At 43.7% G+C, this 22,623-nt stretch overlaps 1 protein-coding gene across 2 annotated transcripts in view; it reads right to left on the bottom strand.

Annotated features, from left to right (window-relative positions):
- Positions 1-22,623, bottom strand: part of HECTD2 (HECT domain E3 ubiquitin protein ligase 2) — a 144,075-nt gene that overhangs the window by 105,548 nt on the left and 15,904 nt on the right. Inside the window, exon 1 of one of the 2 annotated variants that reach the window (XM_077258959.1) lies at positions 19,556-19,909. The exons of the other annotated variant lie outside the window; for it this stretch is intronic. Coding sequence (XP_077115074.1) covers positions 19,556-19,696 — 141 coding nt within the window. The 5' untranslated portion in view covers positions 19,697-19,909. Of the gene's footprint in view, positions 1-19,555; positions 19,910-22,623 lie in introns of those variants that run through there. 2 annotated transcript variants of the gene reach the window in all.

Raw genomic sequence — 22,623 nt, 5'->3', positions numbered from 1 at the left:
TAAAAATGCATGCGTTTTTAACGCAAACAAACGCATGTGCTTAAAAACGCAAGAAAATACTGCAGGTTGTATTTCTGAAAATGAACGCATGCAGAAAAAAACCGCATGCGTTTGAAAACGCGACCAAACGCGTACAAAAAAACCGCATGCGTTTTCAATGTTAAATATAGGGAAAAAACGCATGCGTTTTTTTGTGCAAAAAACGCTGCAGACAAAAACGCAAGTGTGAAACCAGCGACGCTTTTTATAGCAAAAAAGTTTTTGCGTCTCCACATTTTGAGACCTATAATTTTTCCACATTTGCTCCACAGAGTCATGTGAGGTCTTGTTTTTTGCGGGACGAGTTGACGTTTTTATTGGTAAAATTTTCGGACACGTGACCGTTTTTGATCGCTTTTTATTCCGATTTTTGTGAGGCAGAATGACCAAAAACCTGCTATTCATGAATTTCTTTTGGGAGAGGCGTTTATACCGTTCCGGGTTTGGTAAAATTGATAAAGCAGTTTTATTCGTCGGGTCAGTATGATTACAGCGATATCTCATTTATATCATTTTTTTTATGTTTTGGCGCTTTTATACGATAAAAACTATTTTATAGAAAAAATAATTATTTTGGTATCGCTTTATTCTCAGGACTATAACTTTTTTATTTTTTTGCTGATGATGCTGTATGGCGGCTTGTTTTTTGCGGGACAAGATGACGTTTTCAGCGGTACCATGGATATTTATATCAGTCTTTTTGATCGCGTGTTATTCCACTTTTTGTTCGGCGGTATGGTAATAAAGCGTTGTTTTTTGCCTCGTTTTTTTTTTTTTTTTCTTACGGTGTTTACTGAAGGGGTTAACTAGTGTGGCAGTTTTATAGGTTGGGTCGTTACGGACGTGGCGATACTAAATATGTGTACTTTTATTGTTTTTTTTTTTTAATTTAGATAAAGAAATGTATTTATGGGAATAATATTTTTTTTTTTTTTCATTATTTTGGAATATTTTTTTTTATTTTTTTTTTACACATTTGGAAATTTTTTTTTTTACTTTTTTACTTTGCCCCAGGGGGGGACAATACAGATCGGTGATCTGCCAGTTTGCATAGCACTCTGACAGATCACCGATCTGCGAGAAGTGCAGGCTGCTTCACAGTGCCTGCTCTGAGCAGGCGTCTGTGAAGCCACCTCCCTCCCTGCAGGACCCGGATCCGCGGCCATCTTGGATCCGGGTCTGGAGCAGGCAGGGAGGGAGGTAAGACCCTCGCAGCAACGCGATCACATCGCGTTGCTGCGGGGGGCTCAGGGAAGCCCGCAGGGAGCCCTCTCCCTGCGCGATGCTTCCCTGCATCGCCGGCACATCGCGATCATGTTTGATCGCGGTGTGCCGGGGGTTAATGTGCCGGGGGCGGTCCGTGACCGCTCCTGGCACATAGTGCCGGATGTCAGCTGCGATATGCAGCCGACACCCGGCCGCGATCGGCCGCGCTCCCCCCGTGAGCGCGGCCGATCGGCTATGACGTACTATCCCGTCGGCGGTCATACGGGCCCACCCCACCTCGACGGGATAGTACGTCAAATGTCGGGAAGGGGTTAATGATACCACAATTGTGCAGATACGTTTTTTTGATCTTTTGATCGCCCGTTATTGCATTTTAATGCAATGTCGCGGCGACCAAAAAAACGTAATTCTGGCGTTTCGAATTTTTTTCTCGCTACGTTGTTTAGCGATCAGGTTAATGCTTTTTTTTTTTTTATTGATAGATCGGGCGATTATGAACGCGGCTTTACCAAATGTGTAGATTTGATTTTTTTTTATTGTTTATTTTGGATGCTGCGAAAGGGGGGTGATTTAAACTTTCATATTTTTTTTTATTTTTTTCATATTTTTGAAAACATTTTTTTTTTTACTTTTGCCATGCTTCAATAGCCTCCATGGGAGGCTAGAAGCTGGCACAACCCGATCGGCTCTGCTACATAGGAGCAATCTGATGTTCGCTGCTATGTAGCAGAAATGCAGGTGTGCTGTGAGCGCCGACCACAGGGGGGCGCTCACAGCAGGCCGGCATTAGTAACCATAGAGGTCTCAAGGACCTTTATGGTTACCATCCTGATGCATCGCCGACCCCCGATCATGTGACGGGGGTCGGCGATGAGGTCATTTCCGGCCGCCCAGCTGGAAGGGCCGGTTAAATGCCGCTGTCTGCGTTTGACAGCGGCATTTAACAGGTTAATAGCGGCGGGTGAATCGCGATTTCACCCGCCGCTATTGCGCGCACATGTCAGCTGTACAAAACAGCTGACATGTCGTGACTTTGATGTGGGCTCACCGCCGGAGCCCACATCAAAGGGGGAGACAGGACATGCGCAGTAATAGTATGGCGCATGTCGTGAAAGGGTTAAGGGAGTTTTCCACCGCTTTTACATTATCATCTATGTCTGTTTGACTGGAGTCGGAAACCCGGCACCTCTGACAATCAGCTGTTATCGGTGCCAGCCCGCAGCTGGCTGGAAGTAGTCACTTACAAGGCTGCTCCATCTTCTTATAGTCACTGGGCCTCGGTACTGCACATCTGCCTCCTATTCATATATATATGAAGCGGATATGAAGTACCCTGCGGTGGCGACTATCAGAAGATGGAGCAGCCCCGTAAGGGAGTACTTCCAGACGGCAGCGGGCTGGCACCGATAACAGGGGGTGTCGGACCCCGGTCGAAGAGACATAGATGACATATTGTGACTGCAGACTTGTGAATCCTCGGACCCCGGTCGAAGAGACATAGATGACATATTGTGACTGCAGACTTGTGAATCCTCGGACCCCGGTCGAAGAGACATAGATGACATATTGTGACTGCAGACTTGTGAATCCTTGGACCCTGGTCGAAGAGACATAGATGGCATATTGTGACTGCAGACTTGTGAATCCTCACAACGCGCACCACGAGGCTATGTTCACATGGTACATTTTTGCTCTCTTGGCATTAAAGAAGCCGTTTACAAAAAGCAGGTCTTGCTGTGTTATTATTGTTTGCTGTGCATGCTCATAAAGTTTATTTCCCCCCCAAAAAAATGATGCAACTTCCTGTTTTTTCTACTCCAAGAACACAGCAAAACTTGATACCTGCGTTTCTGATGCGTTTTAGCACTCACTCATTACTTTCTATTGATGAAAAAATGTTGAAAAAACACTGAAAGAAGCAACATGCTGCGGTTTTCAAAAACACCGCAGTTTTCCAATTCAGTCAGAAAAAAAACAAAACAATGTGTGTGCATGAGATTTCTGAAATCTCAGCTTTTGTTGGTACTGTAAAACACAGCTTAATATTTGCATAAAAAAAGCTCAGCAAAAACGCAATGTGTGAGCATAGCCTGAGGATTCTCCGATGCCCGAGGTCATGTGACTGCAAATATGCAATATGCATGATCCCGACCACATCCTGTGCAGTCATGCAAGATTAAAAAAAAAAAATAAAAAAAAAAAAAAAAATAATAGATCATTCACTCATTTGCCAATGGCCCTGTGTAACAAAGAGTTAGTTAAAAAGCAGAATATAACACCAGCGCTCAATTCAGCAAATTTCAAACAAGGTTCTTACATAAAAAAGACAAAAAATGATTTCTTTTCCTGCCTTTATTGGATTTTTAGAGTTTTATTAACAGATGGATTAGGTCTGTGTGTAATAGTAAAAGTCAAAACTGGTTTAAAAAATACATTAGTCGCATTAAAACCCAACACCCATTGTGAGAAATCAATTTTTCCTGAATAGCGCAGATTCCAGCATGCCCTAACAGTCACGGAGCAGGAGCAGGCCTTTTATTTGCCAGAGTCCTCTAGCTGTATGGCATATTGTGGTGAAGATGGCGTGCTGCATCGCCTGCAGAGCCGTGAAGAGCACGGAGGGAAACAAAAGCCGCTGGCTGCATGCTACACATGAGGAAAAGTAGTCTCCATACATTACAGAGGAGGCTATGACATCCACACTGTGCAAACCTGCACTGAAACTTTAGATTGTGAAGCATTAATAAAGGGAGACAGTGCGGCTTCTCCTCAGCCCAGCAGGTGACGCTGTGCTCATATAATGCAGCTCTACCTGGTAACGCAACACAAGGGAACCGGGGACTCTGGGAATACTCCAGTCATTCACAAAAGGCTCTGCTGGTGCAAGAGAAACATCATACATTTCCCACATGACTTGCTGTATGGGCACATTTGCATAGAAAATGGGAATCGGACGGTGTAATATGCCACCCTTTTACACTGAAAACACCTCTATGTATGCCAGTGGGTGCTTAAATGGCTATACCATCAAACACATCACCTTTCCACAGTTAAAGAGCCCAATTGTTGCACCACTCACAAGAACAGGGTGTCCCCTGTTTAAATAGTAAAAACTTGCTCACAGTTTCACTTTCATCTGAAAGCCGCATAATGTAGGAGCAGAGAGGTCGATTCCAGGGGTGTCACAGACATACAATCAGTGTTTTATAAGCAGGAGATTATCACTGCTGGACTAGGTATCGCTTGCAAGCCAGACCAGGTAATATTTATAACTCCGCCCCACCATCGATTGGCAGCTGCCAATCATGGGAGTTGGCAGGGCTATACAAAGCTCAGCATTTAGAGCACTGCTACATGTACAGCAGAGAAAACAGGGATTCTAACAAAACTGCACCAAGCAGCCCAGTAAGTGATACATAGATAGAGTCAGGTTCTCTGCTTCTACATCATGCTGCTCTCAGATTACATATGAAAAACCTGCTGACATATTCGCTTTCAAGCAATAGGCATTTGCACTTCCGCTTCATTCAAAGTCTATGAGACTATCGGAGAGATGTACTTAGCTGTCCTTGGCCAATAGTCTTTAAAGAGGGAGTCCACTACTTTTACGTTGATGGCCTATCCTTAGGATAGATCATCAATGTGTGATAGGTCGGGGTCCGAGACCTGACACCCCACCGATCAGCTGTTATTAGTGTCAGCGGGCACAGGCCAGAAGTACTCACTTGCCGAGCTGGCCATCTTCTAATAGTGGCTGCCATAGGGTACTACACGTCCACCTCCTATTGATTTGAATAGAGGCGAACGTGTAGTACCCCGCGACAGCCACTACAAGCAGACGGCCAGCTTGGCAAGTGAGTACTTCTGGTCGGTGGCCGCCGACACCCAATAACAGCTTATCGGCGGGGTGTCGGGTCTCGGACCCCGACCTATAAGACATTGATGCCCTATCCTAAGGATAGGCTATCAAGGTAAAAGTAGTGGACACTCTCTTTAAATGGAGCAGTAATGCAATACACATGCTTAACACTTCACAATCAGTGGGGGTCCCTGCTGCGGGACCCCCAGTGATCCAAAAAAAAAAAAAAAAAAAATCACCTACCCATTATTGTAAAAAAAAAAAAAAAAAAATCAAACGTTGAAATGTTTCAGATGTAGCTTCAAGAAGAGAATCACCAGACACCACTCCTATCCACCACGGATTCCCATTCAATAAGTTCCCACCTAGAAGTCACACAGCCACTATGTAAACAATTCCCAATTCAAAAAGCTTGTGACGGGGAGAGGAGGCTCACGGCTCGGGTGTTAGGCCATGTGCACACGTTCAGTATTTTTCGCGTTTTTTCGCGTTTTTCGCTATAAAAACGCGAAAAAAACGCTTACATATGCCTCCCATTATTTTCAGTGTATTCCGCATTTTTTGTGCAAATGTAGCCTTTTTTTCCGCAAAAAAATCACATCGCGGAAAAAAAAGCAACATGTTCATTAAAATGCGGAATTGCGGGGATTCCGCACACCTGAGAGTCCATTGATCTGCTTACTTCCCGCACGGGGCTGTGCACACCATGCGGGAAGTAAGCAGATTATGTGCGGTTGGTACCCAGGGTGGAGGAGAGGAGACTCTCCTCCACGCACTGGGCACCATATAATTGGTCAAAAAAAAAAGAATTAAAATAAAAAAATAGTCCTATACTCACCTTCGATGTCTTCCCGCCTCTCAGCTGCACGCTGTCGCTTCGGTTCCTGTAGCTGGTGTGCGGTGAAGGACCTGCCGATGACGTCGCCGTCTTGTGATTGGTCGAGACCGGTCATGTGACCGCTCACGTGACCGCGACGTCATGGAAGGTCCTGCGCGCACACACCATCTATACGGAACGGACGCCGGTGAGATCAGCTGTCTGCGGGTGAGTATAAGCATTTTTTTTATTTTTTTTATTATTTTTAAACATTCTTTTACTATAGATGCTGCAAAAGCAGCATCTATAGTAAAAAGTTGGTCACACTTGTCAAACGCTATGTTTGACAAGTGTGACCAACCTGTCAGTCAGTTTTCCAAGCGATGCTACAGATCGCTTGGAAAACTTTAGCATTCTGCAAGCTAATTACGCTTGCAGAATGCTAAAAAAACCGCGAAAAAACCGGAAAAAAAAACGCAAAAAAAAAAATGCGGATTTCTTGCAGAAAATTTCCGGTTTTCTTCAGGAAATTTCTGCAAGAAATCCGGACGTGTGCACATACTCTTACTCTGTGGTTACCGGTGTTCATTGAAAAGACGCAGCATGTGAAGGGTGACTTACCTAAAGAGGACTTAGGATCCAGATTTTTCAAGTTGAACTGGACAGGATGTGATAGTGGCTGCAGAGCGGAATAAAACATTTATTTATTTTTTAATTTCACCTCTCCGTTGCAGATAATAGCAATCAAAGTATTTGGCACTTAAGTTAATCTTAGTTAAATCCAAGTGGGTGGGTACTTCTATCTGTACTAGCTGCTATCTTGGCTTAGCAATAGTTAAGTCATTAAGTGCCAAATACTTTGCCAATATCTGTACAACAGAGGCGAACTTTAAAACAAGAAAAAAGTGTTATTCCTTTCTGCAGTCACTATTACATCATGTGTCCAGTTCAACATGTAAAATTGTGATGGATGCTCCATGGGAAAAAGTATGCTAATTAGTTTTTCATTCTTTGGAAGAAGAGCCATCTAATATTAACAAAACTAGACATATACAACCCCTGGCAAAAATTATGGAATCACCGGCCTTTGAGGATGTTCATTCAGTTGTTTAAATTTTGCACAAAAAAAAGCAGATCACAGACATGGCACAAAACTAAAGTCATTTCAAATGACAACTTTCTGGCTTTAAGAAACAATAAAAGAAATCAAGACCAAAAAATGTGGAAGTCAGTAATGGCCACTTTTTTTAACCAAGCATAGGGGGAAAATTATGGAATCACCCTCTAAATCTCAATTCCCAAAACTAACACCTGCATCAAATTAGATCTACTCGATAGTCTGCATCTAAAAAGGAGTGATCACACCTTGGAGAGCTGTTGCACCAAGTGGACTGACATGAATCATGGCTCCAACACGAGAGATGTCAATTGAAACAAAGGAGAGGATTATCAAACTCTTAAATGAGGGTAAATCATCACGCAATGCTGCAAAAGATGTTGCTTGTTCACAGTCAGCTGTGTCTAACATCTGGACCTAATACAAACAACACAGGAAGGCTGTTAAAGGCAAACATACTGGTAGACCAAGGAAGACATCAAAGCATCAAGATCGAAAACTTAAAGCAATGTCTCCAAAACAGGAAATGCACAACAAAATAAAAGAGGAACGAATAGGTGGAAACTGGAGTCAATGTCTGTGACCGAACTGTAAGAAACCGCCTAAAGGAAATGGGATTTACATACAGAAAAGCTAAACAAAAGCCATCATTAACACCTAAACAGAAAAAAACAAAGGTTACAATGGGCTAAGGAAAAGCAATCGTGGACTGTGGATGACTGGATGAAAGCCATATTCAGTGATGAATCACGAATCTGCATTGGGCAAGATGATAATGCTGGAACTTTTGTTTGGTGCCGTTCCAATGAGATTTATAAAGATGACTGCCTGACAAGAACATGCAAATTTCCACAGTCATTGATGATATGGGGCTGCATGTCAGGTAAAGGCACTGGGGAGATGGCTGTCATTACATCTTCAATAAATGCACAAGTTTATGTTGATATTTTGGACACTTTTCTTATCCCATCAACTGAAAGGAAGTTTGGGGATGATGAAATCATTTTTCAAGATGATAATGCATCCTGCCATAGAGCAAAAACTGTGCAAACATTCCCTGAAAAAAGACACATAAGGTCAATGTCATGGCCGCAAATAGTCCTGATCTTTATCCAATTGAAAATCTTTGGAGGAAGTTGAAGAAAATGGTCCATGACAAGGCTCCAACCTGCAAAGCTGATCTGACCACAGCAATCAGAGTAACCTGGAGCCAGATTGATGAAGAGGACTGTGTGACACTCATTAAGTCCATGCCTCAGAGACTGCAAGCTATTATAAAAGCCATAGGTGGTGCAACAAAATACTAGTGATGTTTTGGAGTGTTTTTTTGTTTGTTTGTTTTCATGATTCCATAATTTTTCCCCTATGCTTAGTTAAAAAAAAGTAGCCATTACTGACTTCCACATTTTTTGTTCTTGATTTCTTTTATTGTTTCTTAAAGCCAGAAAGTTGCCATTTGAAATGACTTTAGTTTTGTGCCATGTCTGTGATCTGCTTTTTATCTCCAAAATTAAACAACTGAATGAACATCCTCCAAGGCCGGTGATTCCATAATTTTTGCAAGGGGTTGTATAAGATCATTTAGTTGCTTTTGGATGAGAGCTCTGTACTGATGATGTGTAAGAACCCCAAAACTGCTGTCAATAGACCGGCCATTCTTCCTTTTAGGAAAACTCTCTGGTGTAGCCGAGTTCTCTTATGGAAGACAAAAAATTTCTGGCACACTCACCGAGTTATCCGACCATCGTTCCTGACCTCTCTAACTTTCATCCCCTTAGAGAAAGGTAGTTAAAGGGGTTGTCCGAAACACAAGTCAATTTTCATTCTAAATGCCTATGTCTTTAATGTCATAATCTACCATAATCTATTTTCTAATATACTTTAATTAAAAACTCCCTATCCTTTCCTCACCACACTATCTAAATGCTTTGTTTGTTTTTATAAATCTTCCTTTTCGATGACGCTTTGTTTAGGAATCCCAGTGCGTGTTGGGATACTCAAATGAAGGGTGCAGAGGCTGTGGTCACAGCCGCAACCTCTGCCTCCCCTCTAAAATGAAGCATCATCTGTGACCTCCGTTTCAGGGGCTAGCCTAGTCCCTGCTCTACTGAGCATGTGTTGGTTGTCAATTATGACGGATGCTCAGTTGATTCTTGTCACTGTGCGATGTGCAGAAATAAGAAGCCTGCCAGAGAGTGCACTGTCAGTGTGCATTGTAAGAGGATTACCAGGTATGCAGAGACCAGTGCCATCCCTACAAGTGATGTCACTTGCAGGGCGATGCTGGTCTCTGCAAGCAGGGTATTCCTCTTACAATGCACACTGACTGCTCGCTCTGTTGCCTGCTCATTATTTATGATCTGAGCCAGCAAGAGAGCGCACCATCATTGTGCACCTTGCAAGGTCACTGATGACACTTTGTTTCAGGGAGGGCTCAGAGGCCGAAATAAAGCAATTAGTGTAGTTAGGGTAGGCTAGGGATTTATTTTATTAAAGCATATTAGAAAATAGACTATATTATGGCATTTAGAACGAAAATTAATTTGTGTTTCGGACCACCCCTTTAACTCATTGATGCGTCTAGGACCTAAGTGAATACACAAGCCTATTGCCTCCTACCAGCAAATTTTCTGCAAAAAGTATGGTGGCTAAATTGTGGACCAGAAGATGTGTGACTATTAGGGTTAGATTTGGAGCGAAGATTTTAAGAACTCATCGCTTCTAGCACAACACGAACGCATCATGCATACAAGCGTATTATGGCTTTGTACAAACTGAGTTTTTTTGGCACCGTAATGTGGCACCCATTAAGCTCTACGGGGCCCTACTGTTCCTCCTTATGTCTCCAATATCTTTCACTTTGTGTGAATCTGACAGAAAAAAAAATAAACGCCAGTTATAAATGCTCTGTTGGACGCTGTATTACGGAGCTATTCCAACAGTATGTGGCACCATATGGCGGTGTATGAAGGCAGACGGGACTACTTTCTACATACAGCCCTGCCATGATCATTAGGGTTTACTTTCTAACAACCCAATTTTATTGTCCATATATTCAAATTATAAAAAAAAAAAATCTGCATGTTTCCAGTAAAGTCGCTGAAGGAATGACACGTTTTTATGGGTACGTCCGGCAGTAACGTCACGTCTGGATAGTTTGCTTTTCCAGCATTGCAGTCCGACGTGTCCATGTTATGGTGACGAGCCAGCACTATTAATCAAGTCCTGGCTGCCGGAGAATTCCATCACCGCTGCTCATAGCAACTCGCCGGAACGTTCCTGCTCCACACGGTGGCACAAAGAAAACAAGGACAACTTTACCTTCATCGCGTGTGTTAGCCACTGATAAAAGTATGAGAAAGTCAGTGTCTAAAGGATTGGAAAAGTCAATTAATGCAACAATGGTCTTCAAAACCTTAAAAGCATTCATGTTTCAGGCTTGCACATGTGCAATGTGTGACATAGCAGGGCCGGACATAATATTGGGGCAACCTGTGCAGCAGCCGCACAGGGGCCCAAGAGGTAATAGGGACCCATTTACACCTTCAAAACAGGCCAAGTTGTGCTTTATGATGAGCTATTGGGCTAAGAGGGCCCATATATTTTTCTTGCACAGGGGCCCAATGTCTGACACGGTTACATAGGGTTAACAACTGACATATCCGGTACATCATATCTCATTGATCAGGAGTTTGCACCACTCCCAAATACAATTTAAAGGTTTTTCAGATTTTCTGTAAATAAAAGTGATGAGAATTTGAGGGTTAGTGCAACGTGCGCTTAAATTCCTATTCGCAAGAAAAAAAAATCAGATTCAGAGGCTGGAAACTCACACAGATTTTAATAATACAGTTTGAACACACACAAAAAAAAAGTTATCGTATTTCACATATAAAATATCTGGAAAATAATTATTTCTATTTCAGTTTTTGTTAAATCAAGATTGCTTGAAGTCAATCATTTGGGACCTTAAGTCTGTCGTAGTCTGATGGAACTAGCGCCTTCACATAGGAGCAGAACATGGACTCCAGTGCCACCTGTCATGTCCAATAATGCTATTAACCTACAGAGTTAATATGCAATTTTACAGTGTTATGAAGATGCCCGGCTGTTGTACTGAAAGTGCTGCACTTGGGAGAAAATGAACTTTATTTTTCCCGGAAGCCGCCGGCTTTCAGTCATGCAGGCATACCCGGAGCAGATACAGTCACTTGTCACTGCACAGAGAGCATCAGTGCGGAGCTGGCTGTCAGTCAGTGTCCGGGAGTGCTTACAGCCGGCCCTCTCAGTGCTGTGAGCGGTGACTGCAAGTGCTCCGGACACGCCTGCATGACTGAAAGCCGGCGGCTCCCAAGAGAAGTCAACATAATTTTCTCCCAGGTGCCACAGCTTCAATACAGCGGCCGGGAACCTTCACAACACAAGTGCCACAGATTAGACCCTTTATCTGAAGATTAACAGCGTTATTGGGCCTTTAAAGTGCTTTGCTTTATTACATGGGATGTAAACTTCTCCAAAAAGAAAAGACCTCCATTTGCCAACAACAATTTCAAAGTTCTTGCACCTCATTAGTGCAAAGTAATAGGATAACAGCCATTCAACGGCAGGTCTATAGGGGTAAGGTTTCTCCTTCAGGTGACTGCCAGACTGGCATAGGGAGACTTGTAGGAGATGCCGCGAAATATAATATGCAAATAGCTCCCAGTCATCTGAAGGAAACATTGCAGTCACACTACACCCGACATGCTCCCTTGAGGCGGCCGAAGCTGCTCCAACATTCTCCAATCTTTCTGTGTACAATGTGCATAGGCAGAAAGCTGCCAGTTTTATGGGCTGGGTTATACAAAGCTCAGCATTCAGAGAGCTGACTGATCGGCAGCAGAGAAAAGAGGGATCTTATCAGAACTGCAGAAAGCAACTCAGTAAGGGATACATCAATGGAATCAGGGTCTCTGCCCCTACATCATGCAGCTCTCAGATGGGGCAGCAAAAACTTAACAGATTCTCTTTAACAATGAAAAAACTTTTCTGCAGTTCCTTTAAAAAGAGACCCAATCTTCTTGTTGATGCAACATGGAATCCCAGCCTCATAGTACAGATATCAGTGCTGTCGTATAACCGGCTGTGCACCTGATGACAATCATTTATTTTTTTTGATCCTTGAAGGAACAAAAAGAAACGGATATAGAAAATATATTGGAGCAAGCCTGTTTTTGTTTGGTGAAAAGTTCAGTGTCTGGGCGGAAGACAAGCGGAGACATAGCTGTGACTCGACATCCTAGTAACCTTGTCCCCTGGTGACATTTCAGCGTGTAACATATATATGTCTGTTATAATGGCGCCAGCCCCCAATTCAGGCTGCCCATCATTTGTTATATATTATTATTGTGGATGGCTTCCCTCTGTGCACTTTCTAGCAGTAGTCCGGGATGCGCTCATGCAACAGTCAATGGGCTCATGTGGACAAGGGGCTTTACACAAAACGCCAATGTCGTCCACAGGAACCAATAAGAGCTCAGCTGTCGCCCGGAAGAAATGGTCTTGGACACCCGTCAACCATCTTTTTGTGAGACAGTTTTGATTTTCAAAGCCCAATGTCTATGGAGCAGCCACGGTCACAAGTCTTTCTCCAGATACTGGGTAAAGAAGCTTGGACAAAAGGGCCGCCATTCTCAATACGCGAGGGTGATAGTAAGACATTTCTGCCATATCACATGGAATTCTCCTACCAGTGATTGCCTACACAATATGGACAAAAGTAAAGCAACACCTACACGTTTCACCTACAGGAGCTTATCTCATCTCCCATTCTATAACCTGTGGACATTATCATGGAGATAGTCCCTTTGCAGCTTCTTCCGATCTTCCGGAAAGACCTTTTACAAAATTTTGGAGGTATGTGTGAGAATTTTTGTCCATCATTAAGAACATCATTTGGGAGGTCAAACACTGATGTTAGCGAGGCCGGTCTCAGATTCTCGGTTGTAGTTCATCCCACACATCACTGGTGGGTTCAGGACTCTGTACAGCCAGTCATGTACTTCCACACCAAACCCAACAAACCATGTCTGTATGGACCTTATGCACCGGGCATAGTTATATGGAACAGAACCGCATCTTCCCCAAACTGGGAGAATACATTTATCCAACATGTCTTGGTATGCTGAAGCATTAGGATTTCTCTCCACCAAGTGGCCTAGGTAACCTCCCATATAATCCATGTAGCGGTATCTCTTATCCAGCTAACTGTATAGTTAGCACAATGCAGTCAGGTGGGTAACATTCTCCTGGTCTTCACCACCCCAGATTCATCCATCACATCGGCAAACATAGAAGTGTGATCCATCGCTCCACAGAAAGTGCTTCCACTGCTCCAGGGTCCAGTGGTGGCTGCAGCTACCACACCATCCGGCTTTTGGAATGGTATTTGGGGATGTAAGGATTGTATGGAGCTGCTCAACCATGAAAACCCATGTTATGAAGCTCCTGGTGTACAGTGTTTGCACTGATGTTCCTACTAGAGTAGGTTTGGTCTCTGCAGTTATGGAGTCAGTAGAACGTTGGTGACTTTTACACCCTCCGCTCTCGGTGACCCCACTCTGTAATGTTATGTGGGCTCCACTTCATGTCTGAGTTCCTGAGGTTCCTTCCACTTCTCAATAATACCCCTCACAGGCGATGGTGGAATATTTAGGAGGGAAGAAATGTCATGAACGGACTTGTTACATCGGTGACGTCCTATTACAGCAGTGGTTCTCAACCTTTCTAATGCAGTGACCCCGCAATACAGTTCCTCATGTTGCGGTGACCCCAAACCAAAAAATAATTTTGGTGGCTACGTCATAACTGTAATTTTGCTACAGTTATGATTCAGAATGTAAATACCTGATATGCATTATGTATTCTCATTGCTACAAATCAAACATAATTTAAACAGTGACTAATCACAAAAACAATATTTAATTATATGTTGAGAAAATATTTATTACTAATTCCAATAAATAACATTTCACCATGGCATAGAATGGGTTAAAATATAACAACAATTCCAAATAAATAATGTAAATAATAATAACGCATGTCTCCAACTCCTATTCAAGTCAATGGGAGGCTGCAGCAGATTCCGCTCAAATATAGAGCATGTTGCTTAATTTTTTCCACGCTAGAACTTTTCCTAGAGCAGAAAAATTCCAAAGGTGGAATCCGCCACCCCAATAGACTTCTATAGGAGGCAGATCTTTTACACTGCAGAATTCGCACAGCAGATTCCTCAGTGTGAGGCCTCTTTCAGTCTATTGGGGGTGGCGAATTCCACCTTTGGAATTTTTCTGCTCTAGGATAGGTTCTAGAGTGGAAAAAATTAAGCAACATGCTCTATAATTGAGCGGAATCTGCTGCGGCCTCCCACTGACTTAAATTGGAGAGGGAGAAATGTGTCGGAAACTGTCATTTCTCCGCCTCTTATTGAAATCAATAGGAGGCTGCGGCGGATTGTGTGGTAACCCAAGATTCTCGGGAGCTCTCTTTTCACAATGAAATTAATAGGAGGCGGATTCAATGCCGGAAGCCGCTGATTTCAGCAATTTCCTCATTCAGAATATGGGAAAATAGTGGGAGATATGGGAGATAATTATACGTTAGGGAACAGTGTGAACTACATCTTATAGTATAAGACCGATGTAGTTCACACTGTGTAAATGTATGGTGCTTTGTGTAAGTGTAAGGCTACTTTCACACTAGCGTCGGGCACTGCACGTCGCAATGCGTCATTGTGGATAAAAAAACGCATCCTGCAAAGTTGCCTGCAGGATGCGTTTTTTTCTCCATAGACTTTTATTAGCGACGCAGTGCCACATGTCGCAACCGTCGTGCTACGGTTGCGTCGTGTTTTGGCGCACCGCCGCCACAAAAAAAGTTACATGTAACTTTTTGTGCGTCGGGGCTGCCGAAACTCCGCCCCCTCCTCCCCGCACCTTACAATGAAGCAGTGGAAGCGTCTTAAGACTGCTTCCGCTGCCCACATCGGGCATTTTTTGCACAGTATGCGTCGCGCCGACGCAGCGCGACGGCCCCGTACCGACGCTAGTGTGAAAGCAGCCTAAGCTGCTTTGTGTACTGTGTAATGATTACACACAAAGCACCTTACACTTACACAGTATTGTGTGTATGGTGCGTGTACTGTTTTTACATTATTAACCTTTTTTACACCAGCAGGCTGTCTCACAGGCTCTCTTTTTTTCTCTCCGCCTCCTAGGCTTCTGTCCTCCGGCACTTGCTGCTTCCGCCCACTGATGACGTCAGCAAGCTCCGGACACACGTAGTGCGCAGCTATGGATGAGCAGGCGCGCTGCTATGGACTGTGGAGCGTTCCCCCCCGCCCCTTAGGCCCCCCGGACGGATGATGCAATCACGTCTGCGCATGCATTCAGTTTGGATCGAACGTCCATAACGGCGTGCGTTCCGCTGCTGCAAATGGTAGCGCAGCTTCTCAGCGGCTAAAGCCATCCGAAAGATGTATTTTCCGATGGCTTTAGGCGACCCCTGTGTTTTGGTCGGTCGACCCCCGCTGGGGTTGCGACCCACAGGTTGAGAACCGCTGTATTACAGGAGCGCGCTGGTATGAGGGAGCTCTGTAGAACGTCTGCTCCATCACTAATGTTAGTAAAGGCAGACGGCGAGGGGCTGGATTGTTGAATACCTGAGGTTATGGGACTTAAAGAGCTTAATTCAATGCTTATATGGACAAAAGTACTGGAAAACATGTTTAGTGTAGTCAAATTAATTCACTGTTAAGTAAAATATCAGCGGGACCTCTCCAAGGAAACTGCTGGCACAGCAAAATAAATTGTTCCACCATTTCAGGAATTCATTTAGTGCTTGGTACAGCTAAAAAAGGGAAAACAAAAATTGATACCAAGTCCACATGAGAAGACAAAACGGTAAACTCAAAGAGCGTCTCCTCTGAAATGATGTCATACACTGATCTGCAGCTCATCTCCACCGTAGGAAACATATAGGCCCTGACACATCATGTGTTGTGACTTTTCAAAGCAATTTACGCAAGAATTCTGGTAAAACACTGATAGTACTGAAACTACAGGACACAGCCTAGTCAGTGATATGTCGCTTAATTCAGTGTCTCAGCCCCAAATCATGATGCCCTCAGATTACATAATCTACTGACAGATTCCCTTTAATACAGAGGTGTCAAACTGCATTCCCCGAGGGCCGCCAACAGGTCATGTTTTCAGGATTTCCTTAGCATTCCACAAGGTGCTGGAATCATTCTGTGCAGGTGATTAAATTATCACCTGTGCAATACAAGGAAATCCTGAAAACATGACCTGTTGGCGGCCCTCGAGGAATGCAGTTTGACACCTCAGCTTTAATACCATCTTTACAAGTTTTTACTACATCGATAGATTTTTTGTGTGCACGGAGCTTAAAGAGTTTGTTTTATGTCCCAGACATTTCGTCATTGCGACTTACGACGAACTGCCACGCTCTCGCCATGTGTTCTCAATAACTAAGTGGCAGATTGTTGTCTGGGAGGATGTTTTTTTAATAACTTGTTATTTTCGTATAATAGAAAAAAAAGCAAAGTCTTATATAATAGAAACAGGAAAAGAGAAAAATAGGAAAGGAAAGCTGAAGTACCCAAAGGATGATACGCTAGGCGCCATTCAACTCTGGGTGCGGGCACCAATCTAGATATGCCGCTGCTACCACACTGCAGCATAATGAAAGCAAACAGAGACACATTGCGACCCACAAGGTACCGTGACCCCAAAAAGCAAGTTACAAAAAAATTCAACAGTTCTGACTGTGTGACTTGCTTGTTATGGTCGCCGTGTGACCCCATTCACTTGCATTATGCCGTGAGGAAGCAGCGGTATATAGCGATATTCGCCCGTGCAACCTGTGAGGTAGCCAAAGAAGTCATATAGCCCCAGCCTCAAAGGAAAGGTAATAATTTGCAGTTCAGTGAGAGTCCGACCACCGGGATCCAAACTGACGGCAGAGTCGAGCACAGCCACCACTTCACTCTGTTGAGGCATTGCAGTTCACGTTCTCGAGATCGGCGTCGATCCCCACAATAGTGCAGCTTCTTATATACCTTTAGATCAGTGATCATTTTTAATGGAAATCTGTCAGCAGGTTTCTGCTATGTAATCTGAGAGCAGCATAATGTAGGGGTAGAGACCCTGATTCTAGGGATGTGTCACTTACTTAGCACCTTCCTAAGTGTTTTATCAGCAGGAGATCATCATTAAAGGCCTCCCTCTCTGGGTAACCCCACCCCCATCACAGATTAGCAGCTTGCTGACAATGTGCACAGGCAGCAGCCAATCGGTGGAGGGGGCGGAGTTATGCACAGCTCAGCATTCTGAGTGCTGCTAGATCTGCAGCAGAGAAAACACTGATCGTTTCAAAATGACAGCAAGCAGCCCAGTAAGTGATAAATCACAGGAATCAACATCATGCTGCTGTCAGATTACATAGCAAAACTTGCTGACGGATTCCCATTAATGTTGGGAATAATTCTTAAATTGGAAGATAATAGAAAGCCATGCACTTGTATAATATTCATTCATCGCTGTTTGCTGAAAGTAAAAATACAATATTGTTCCGCACATTCGGAGGCGGCGATCACTAGTCCCGCTCACACTGCTAGTCTGAATGTGTAGGGATCAGCCAATACTGCGATTAGCCGACAGGACGGTATACACCAGATACGCTGTATTACACCGTCAGCTGGATCCCCCTTGGGGTATATACTACTACCAGATTTCACAACACTGGACACACAAAACCATTTACACCAGGTCCCATTCCCATACACAGGCTATGGAGGTGAACGCCAATGTAATCAATAACCGCCAGCAGATTTTGAGGATAGAACGTTAGAAAGTAGCAGCAGCTTTCATTATTTATTGATCAAAGCAAAGATCTCTGCAGCCTCTGCTTATGGTCTTAACAAGCTAAAAACAAGGCAAATAAGAAAATAACCTCATAATAAATCGATAAGACAGGAAATAATGAACCCACTATGAAGTGTCTTCATCTATTATACAGACACATGTGTCTCCGTGGTAACAGACTACAAACAAACTCTGTGGAATGTGACTCTCCTAACTGAATATTACTGAGAAGCAGAACAGACTACACAGGGTTTGTTTGTAGTCTGTAACCATGGAGACACATATGTTTACATCAGGACTGAGGACACGAAACAATTCTCACTTTTAGGCCACGTTCACATGGTCAGTATTTTACATAATTATTTGTAAGACAAACAAGGAGTGGAACAAGCAGAGGAAAAGTATCATAGAAACATGTCACCACTTCTGATGTTATCACCCACTCCTGGTTTTCGCTTACAAATACTGATAGGGTGGCGGTAGCCTTACAGCAGAAATCTGTGCCATGTCAGAGCGTAGGCCTCTAGATTTGTAACATTTTTTTTTTACCAATGCTATATTAACCCAATTGATGAAGAAGAATTTGAAAACATATACAAATAAATATTATATATATTAAAGAAAGCATTTTGTGTCACTTTTATGTGCACAGGCATTTTTGTTGTGAGTTTTTAAATCTATTGAAAAGCTAATGGAAAAATGCATTTAAAAAAAAAAAAAAACACACGGACCATGTTGCATTTGGGAGAACCGACGGGGATCCGACATCCGGCTGCAGCCTGTGTTCATATGTGGCAGATTTTGCAGCGGCAAACGATGTTACATATCAGAGTAGCAGCAAAGTGGATGAAATGTTATCACACGTGATTCATGTGCTGCGGAGCAAACACTTCAGTGCCTGCGGCAGAGATATGAAATCTGCTGAAAAGTCGCATCAAAATGCAGGAGGAATTTTTTTTTTTGCAGATTTTAATGCAGGTTTGCTACTGATCTGTTGCAAAAAAAAAAGACAGCAAAAAAGTGTATACCGTATGTGAAAGGATATTATTGAGTCATTTTAGATGCAGTTTTTCCTCTTGGGGACATTTTTAATTAATTTTTTTAGTGAATGCAATCTCTTGTATAATTATGTGCACAGTCTCATTATTGGGTTTTTGGGGAGGGACAGTTTACTGCACATCCCCGGACATGGGCTTCACTAGAGAACAGCATGGGGGAAAAATAACCCAAAAATACTAGATTTATGTATTAAATTATTACTTTGGGAAACTGTAAACTACACACTATTTATTCCAAACCAGACAAGGACACACAAACCCCTTGTGTGACGGACAGTCAGTAACAATTCTATAGATAACATGCAGGTAATGGCTGGGGACAAAGTAACAGGTGACGGGAGGGACATTAGGGAAACCCAGGAGTCAGGCTAGTGGCTGACAGCAGAGAGCAATAGCCCAGCATTCTATTACACGGCTCTCAGTCCCCGGTATAGTCCGGACCGCTGCTGACAACCACTTTAGCAGTCGCACTGCACCGTGTAGTCAGAGCTTCCCCAGGACCCCAGTGATAGTTACCCCGGCAGTGGCTGCGCCGGCCGCACACAGGATGGGGGGCAGCTTGTCCCTGGGCTTCTCCTCCGCGGGTCCCAGCTGCTCCTCTTCCGCCTGGCTCTCCGCGGACCCCGCAGACAGTGAGCTCTGAAGAGACATCCTCATCGCCGCGGATCTCACGCACAGGAGCGGACGCTCCAGGAGCCCGGGGCAGAAGGAAGAGCCCTCCCGGCGGCCGCTGCTGCAGGACACATGTCAGCACGGGCTAGCGGCAGTGGCGGCAGCAGCAGTGGCCGGCGGCTCCCCCGGGGGGCACATCCAGCGCGCTCTGCCTCCTGCACGGAGCTGCCCATGAAGTTACTCTGCCCTCACTCACTGGATGTGCGGAGCGCCGCCAGCCAAAGCGCCCCGGTGACGTCATGGGCACTGGGCGAGTCACGTGAGCACGTGGGCGGAGTCAGCGCTGCTGTTGTGGTTCCATGTGTTTAGGTGACGGTCTGTGTACAGCGGGCGGCACTACAACGCCCAGGATGTCGTGTCACAGGAAAGCCGTATGGGTTTACAGTGTGGCCGTGCACTAACTGGTAGATCTGATATTGCATTTACTAGGCTTATTAACCCCTTCATGACCCAGCCTATTTTGGCCTTAATGACCTGGCCATTTTTTGCAATTCTGACCAGTGTCCCTTTATGAGGTAATAACTCTGGAACGCTTCAACGGATCCTAGCGATTCTGAGATTGTTTTTTCGTGACATATTGGGCTTCATGATAGTGGTAAATTTAGGTCGATAATTTCTGAGTTTATTTGTGAAAAAAACGGAAATTTGGCGAAAATTTTGAAAATTTCGCAATTTTCACATTTTGAATTTTTATTCTGTTAAACCAGAGAGTTATGTGACACAAAATAGTTAATAAATAACATTTTCCACATGTCTACTTTACATCAGCACAATTTTGGAAACAAATTTTTTTTTTGCTAGGAAGTTATAAGGGTTAAAATTTGACCAGTGATTTCTCATTTTTACAACAAAATTTACAAAACCATTTTTTTTAGGGACCACCTCACATTTGAAGTCAGTTTGAGGGTTCTATATGGCTGAAAATACCCCAAAGTGACACCATTCTAAAAACTGCACCCCTCAAGGTGCTCAAAACCACATTCAAGAAGTTTATTAACCCTTCAGGTGTTTCACAGCAGCAGAAGCAACATGGAAGGAAAAAATGAACATTTAACTTTTTAGTCACAAAAATGATCTTTTAGCAACAATTTTTTTATTTTCCCAAGGGTAAAAGGAAAAACTGGACCACGAACGATGTTGTCCAATTTGTCCTGAGTACGCTGATACCTCATATGTGGGGGTAAACCACTGTTTGGGCGCACGGCAGGGCTTGGAAGGAAAGGAGCGCCATTTGACTTTTTGAATGAAAAATTGGCTCCAATCTTTAGCGGACACCATGTCGCGTTTGGAGAGCCCCCGTGTGCCTAAACATTGGAGCTCCCCCACAAGTGACCACATTTTGGAAACTAGACCCCCCAAGGAACTTATCTAGAAGCATAGTGAGCACTTTAAACCCCCAGGTGCTTCACAAATTGATCCGTAAAAATTAAACAGTACTTTTTTTTCACAAAAAAATTATTTTAGCCTCAATTTTTTCATTTTCACATGGGCAACAGGATAAAATGGATCCTAAAATTTGTTGGACAATTTCTCCTGAGTACACTGATACCTCACATGTGGGGGTAAACCACTGTTTGGGCACATGGTAAGGCTCGGAAGGGAAGGAGCGCCATTTGACTTTTTGAATGAAAAATGATCTCCATCGCTAGCAGAGACCATGTCACGTTTGGAGAGCCCCCGTGTGCCTAAACATTGGAGCGCTCCCACAAGTGACCCCATTTTGGAAAGTAGACCCCCCAAGGAACTTATCTAGAAGCATAGTGAGCACTTTAAACTCTCAGGTGCTTCACAAATTGATCCGTAAAAATTAAAAAGTACTTTTTTTTCACACAAAATTTCTTTTAGCCTCAATTTTTTCATTTTCACATGGGCAACAGGATAAAATGGATCCTAAAATTTGTTGGGCAATTTCTGCTGAGTATGTTGATACCTCATATGTGGGGGTAAACCACTGTTTGGGTGCACGGCAAGGCTCGGAAGGGGAGGCGTGCCATTTGACTTTTTGAATGGAAAATTAGCTCCAATCGTTAGCGAACACCATGTCGCGTTTGGAGAGCCCCTGTGTGCCTAAACATTGGAGCTCCCCTACACGTGACCCCATTTTGGAAACTAGACCCCCCAAGGAACTTATCTAGATGCATAGTGAGCACTTATAACCCCCAGGTGCTTCACAGAAGTTTATAACGCAGAGCCGTGAAAATAAAAAAATAATTTTTCTTTCCTCAAAAATGAGTTTTAGCCCAGGATTTTTTAATTTTCCAAGGGTAATAGGAGAAATTGGACCCCAAATGTTGTTGTCCAGTTTGTCCTGAGTACGATGATACCCCATATGTGGGGGTAAACCACTGTTTGGGCACACGGCAGGGCTCGGAAGGGAAGGCACGCCATTTGGCTTTTTGAATGGAAAATTAGCTCCAATCATTAGCGGACACCATGTCACGTTTGGAGAGCCCCTGTGTGCCTAAACATTGGAGCTCCCTAACAAGTGACCCCATTTTGGAAACTAGACCTCCCAAGGAACTAATCTAGATGTGTGGTGAGCACTTTGAACCCCCAAGTGCTTCGCAGAAGTTTATAACGCAGAGCCGTGAAAATAATAAATGTGTTTCCTTTCCTCAAAAATATTTTTTTAGCCCAGAATTTTTTATTTTTGCAAGGGTAACAGGAGAAATTGGACCCCAAAAGTTGTTGTCCAGTTTCTCCTGAGTACGGTGATACCCCATATGTGGGGGTAAACCACTGTTTGGGCACATGCCGGGGCTCGGAAGGGAAGTAGTGACGTTTTGGAATGCAGACTTTGATGGAATGCTCTGCGGGCGTCACGTTGCATTTGCAGAGCCCCTGATGTGCCTAAACAGTAGGAACTCCCCACAAGTGACTCCATTTTGGAAACTAGACCCCCCAAGGAACTT

This window comes from Ranitomeya variabilis, chromosome 4 (assembly GCF_051348905.1).
Source record: "Ranitomeya variabilis isolate aRanVar5 chromosome 4, aRanVar5.hap1, whole genome shotgun sequence".
NCBI classification, from domain to species: domain Eukaryota; kingdom Metazoa; phylum Chordata; class Amphibia; order Anura; family Dendrobatidae; genus Ranitomeya; species Ranitomeya variabilis.
Note: the sequence above shows the minus strand (reverse complement) of the source record. Positions and strands in the feature narration are given on the sequence as shown.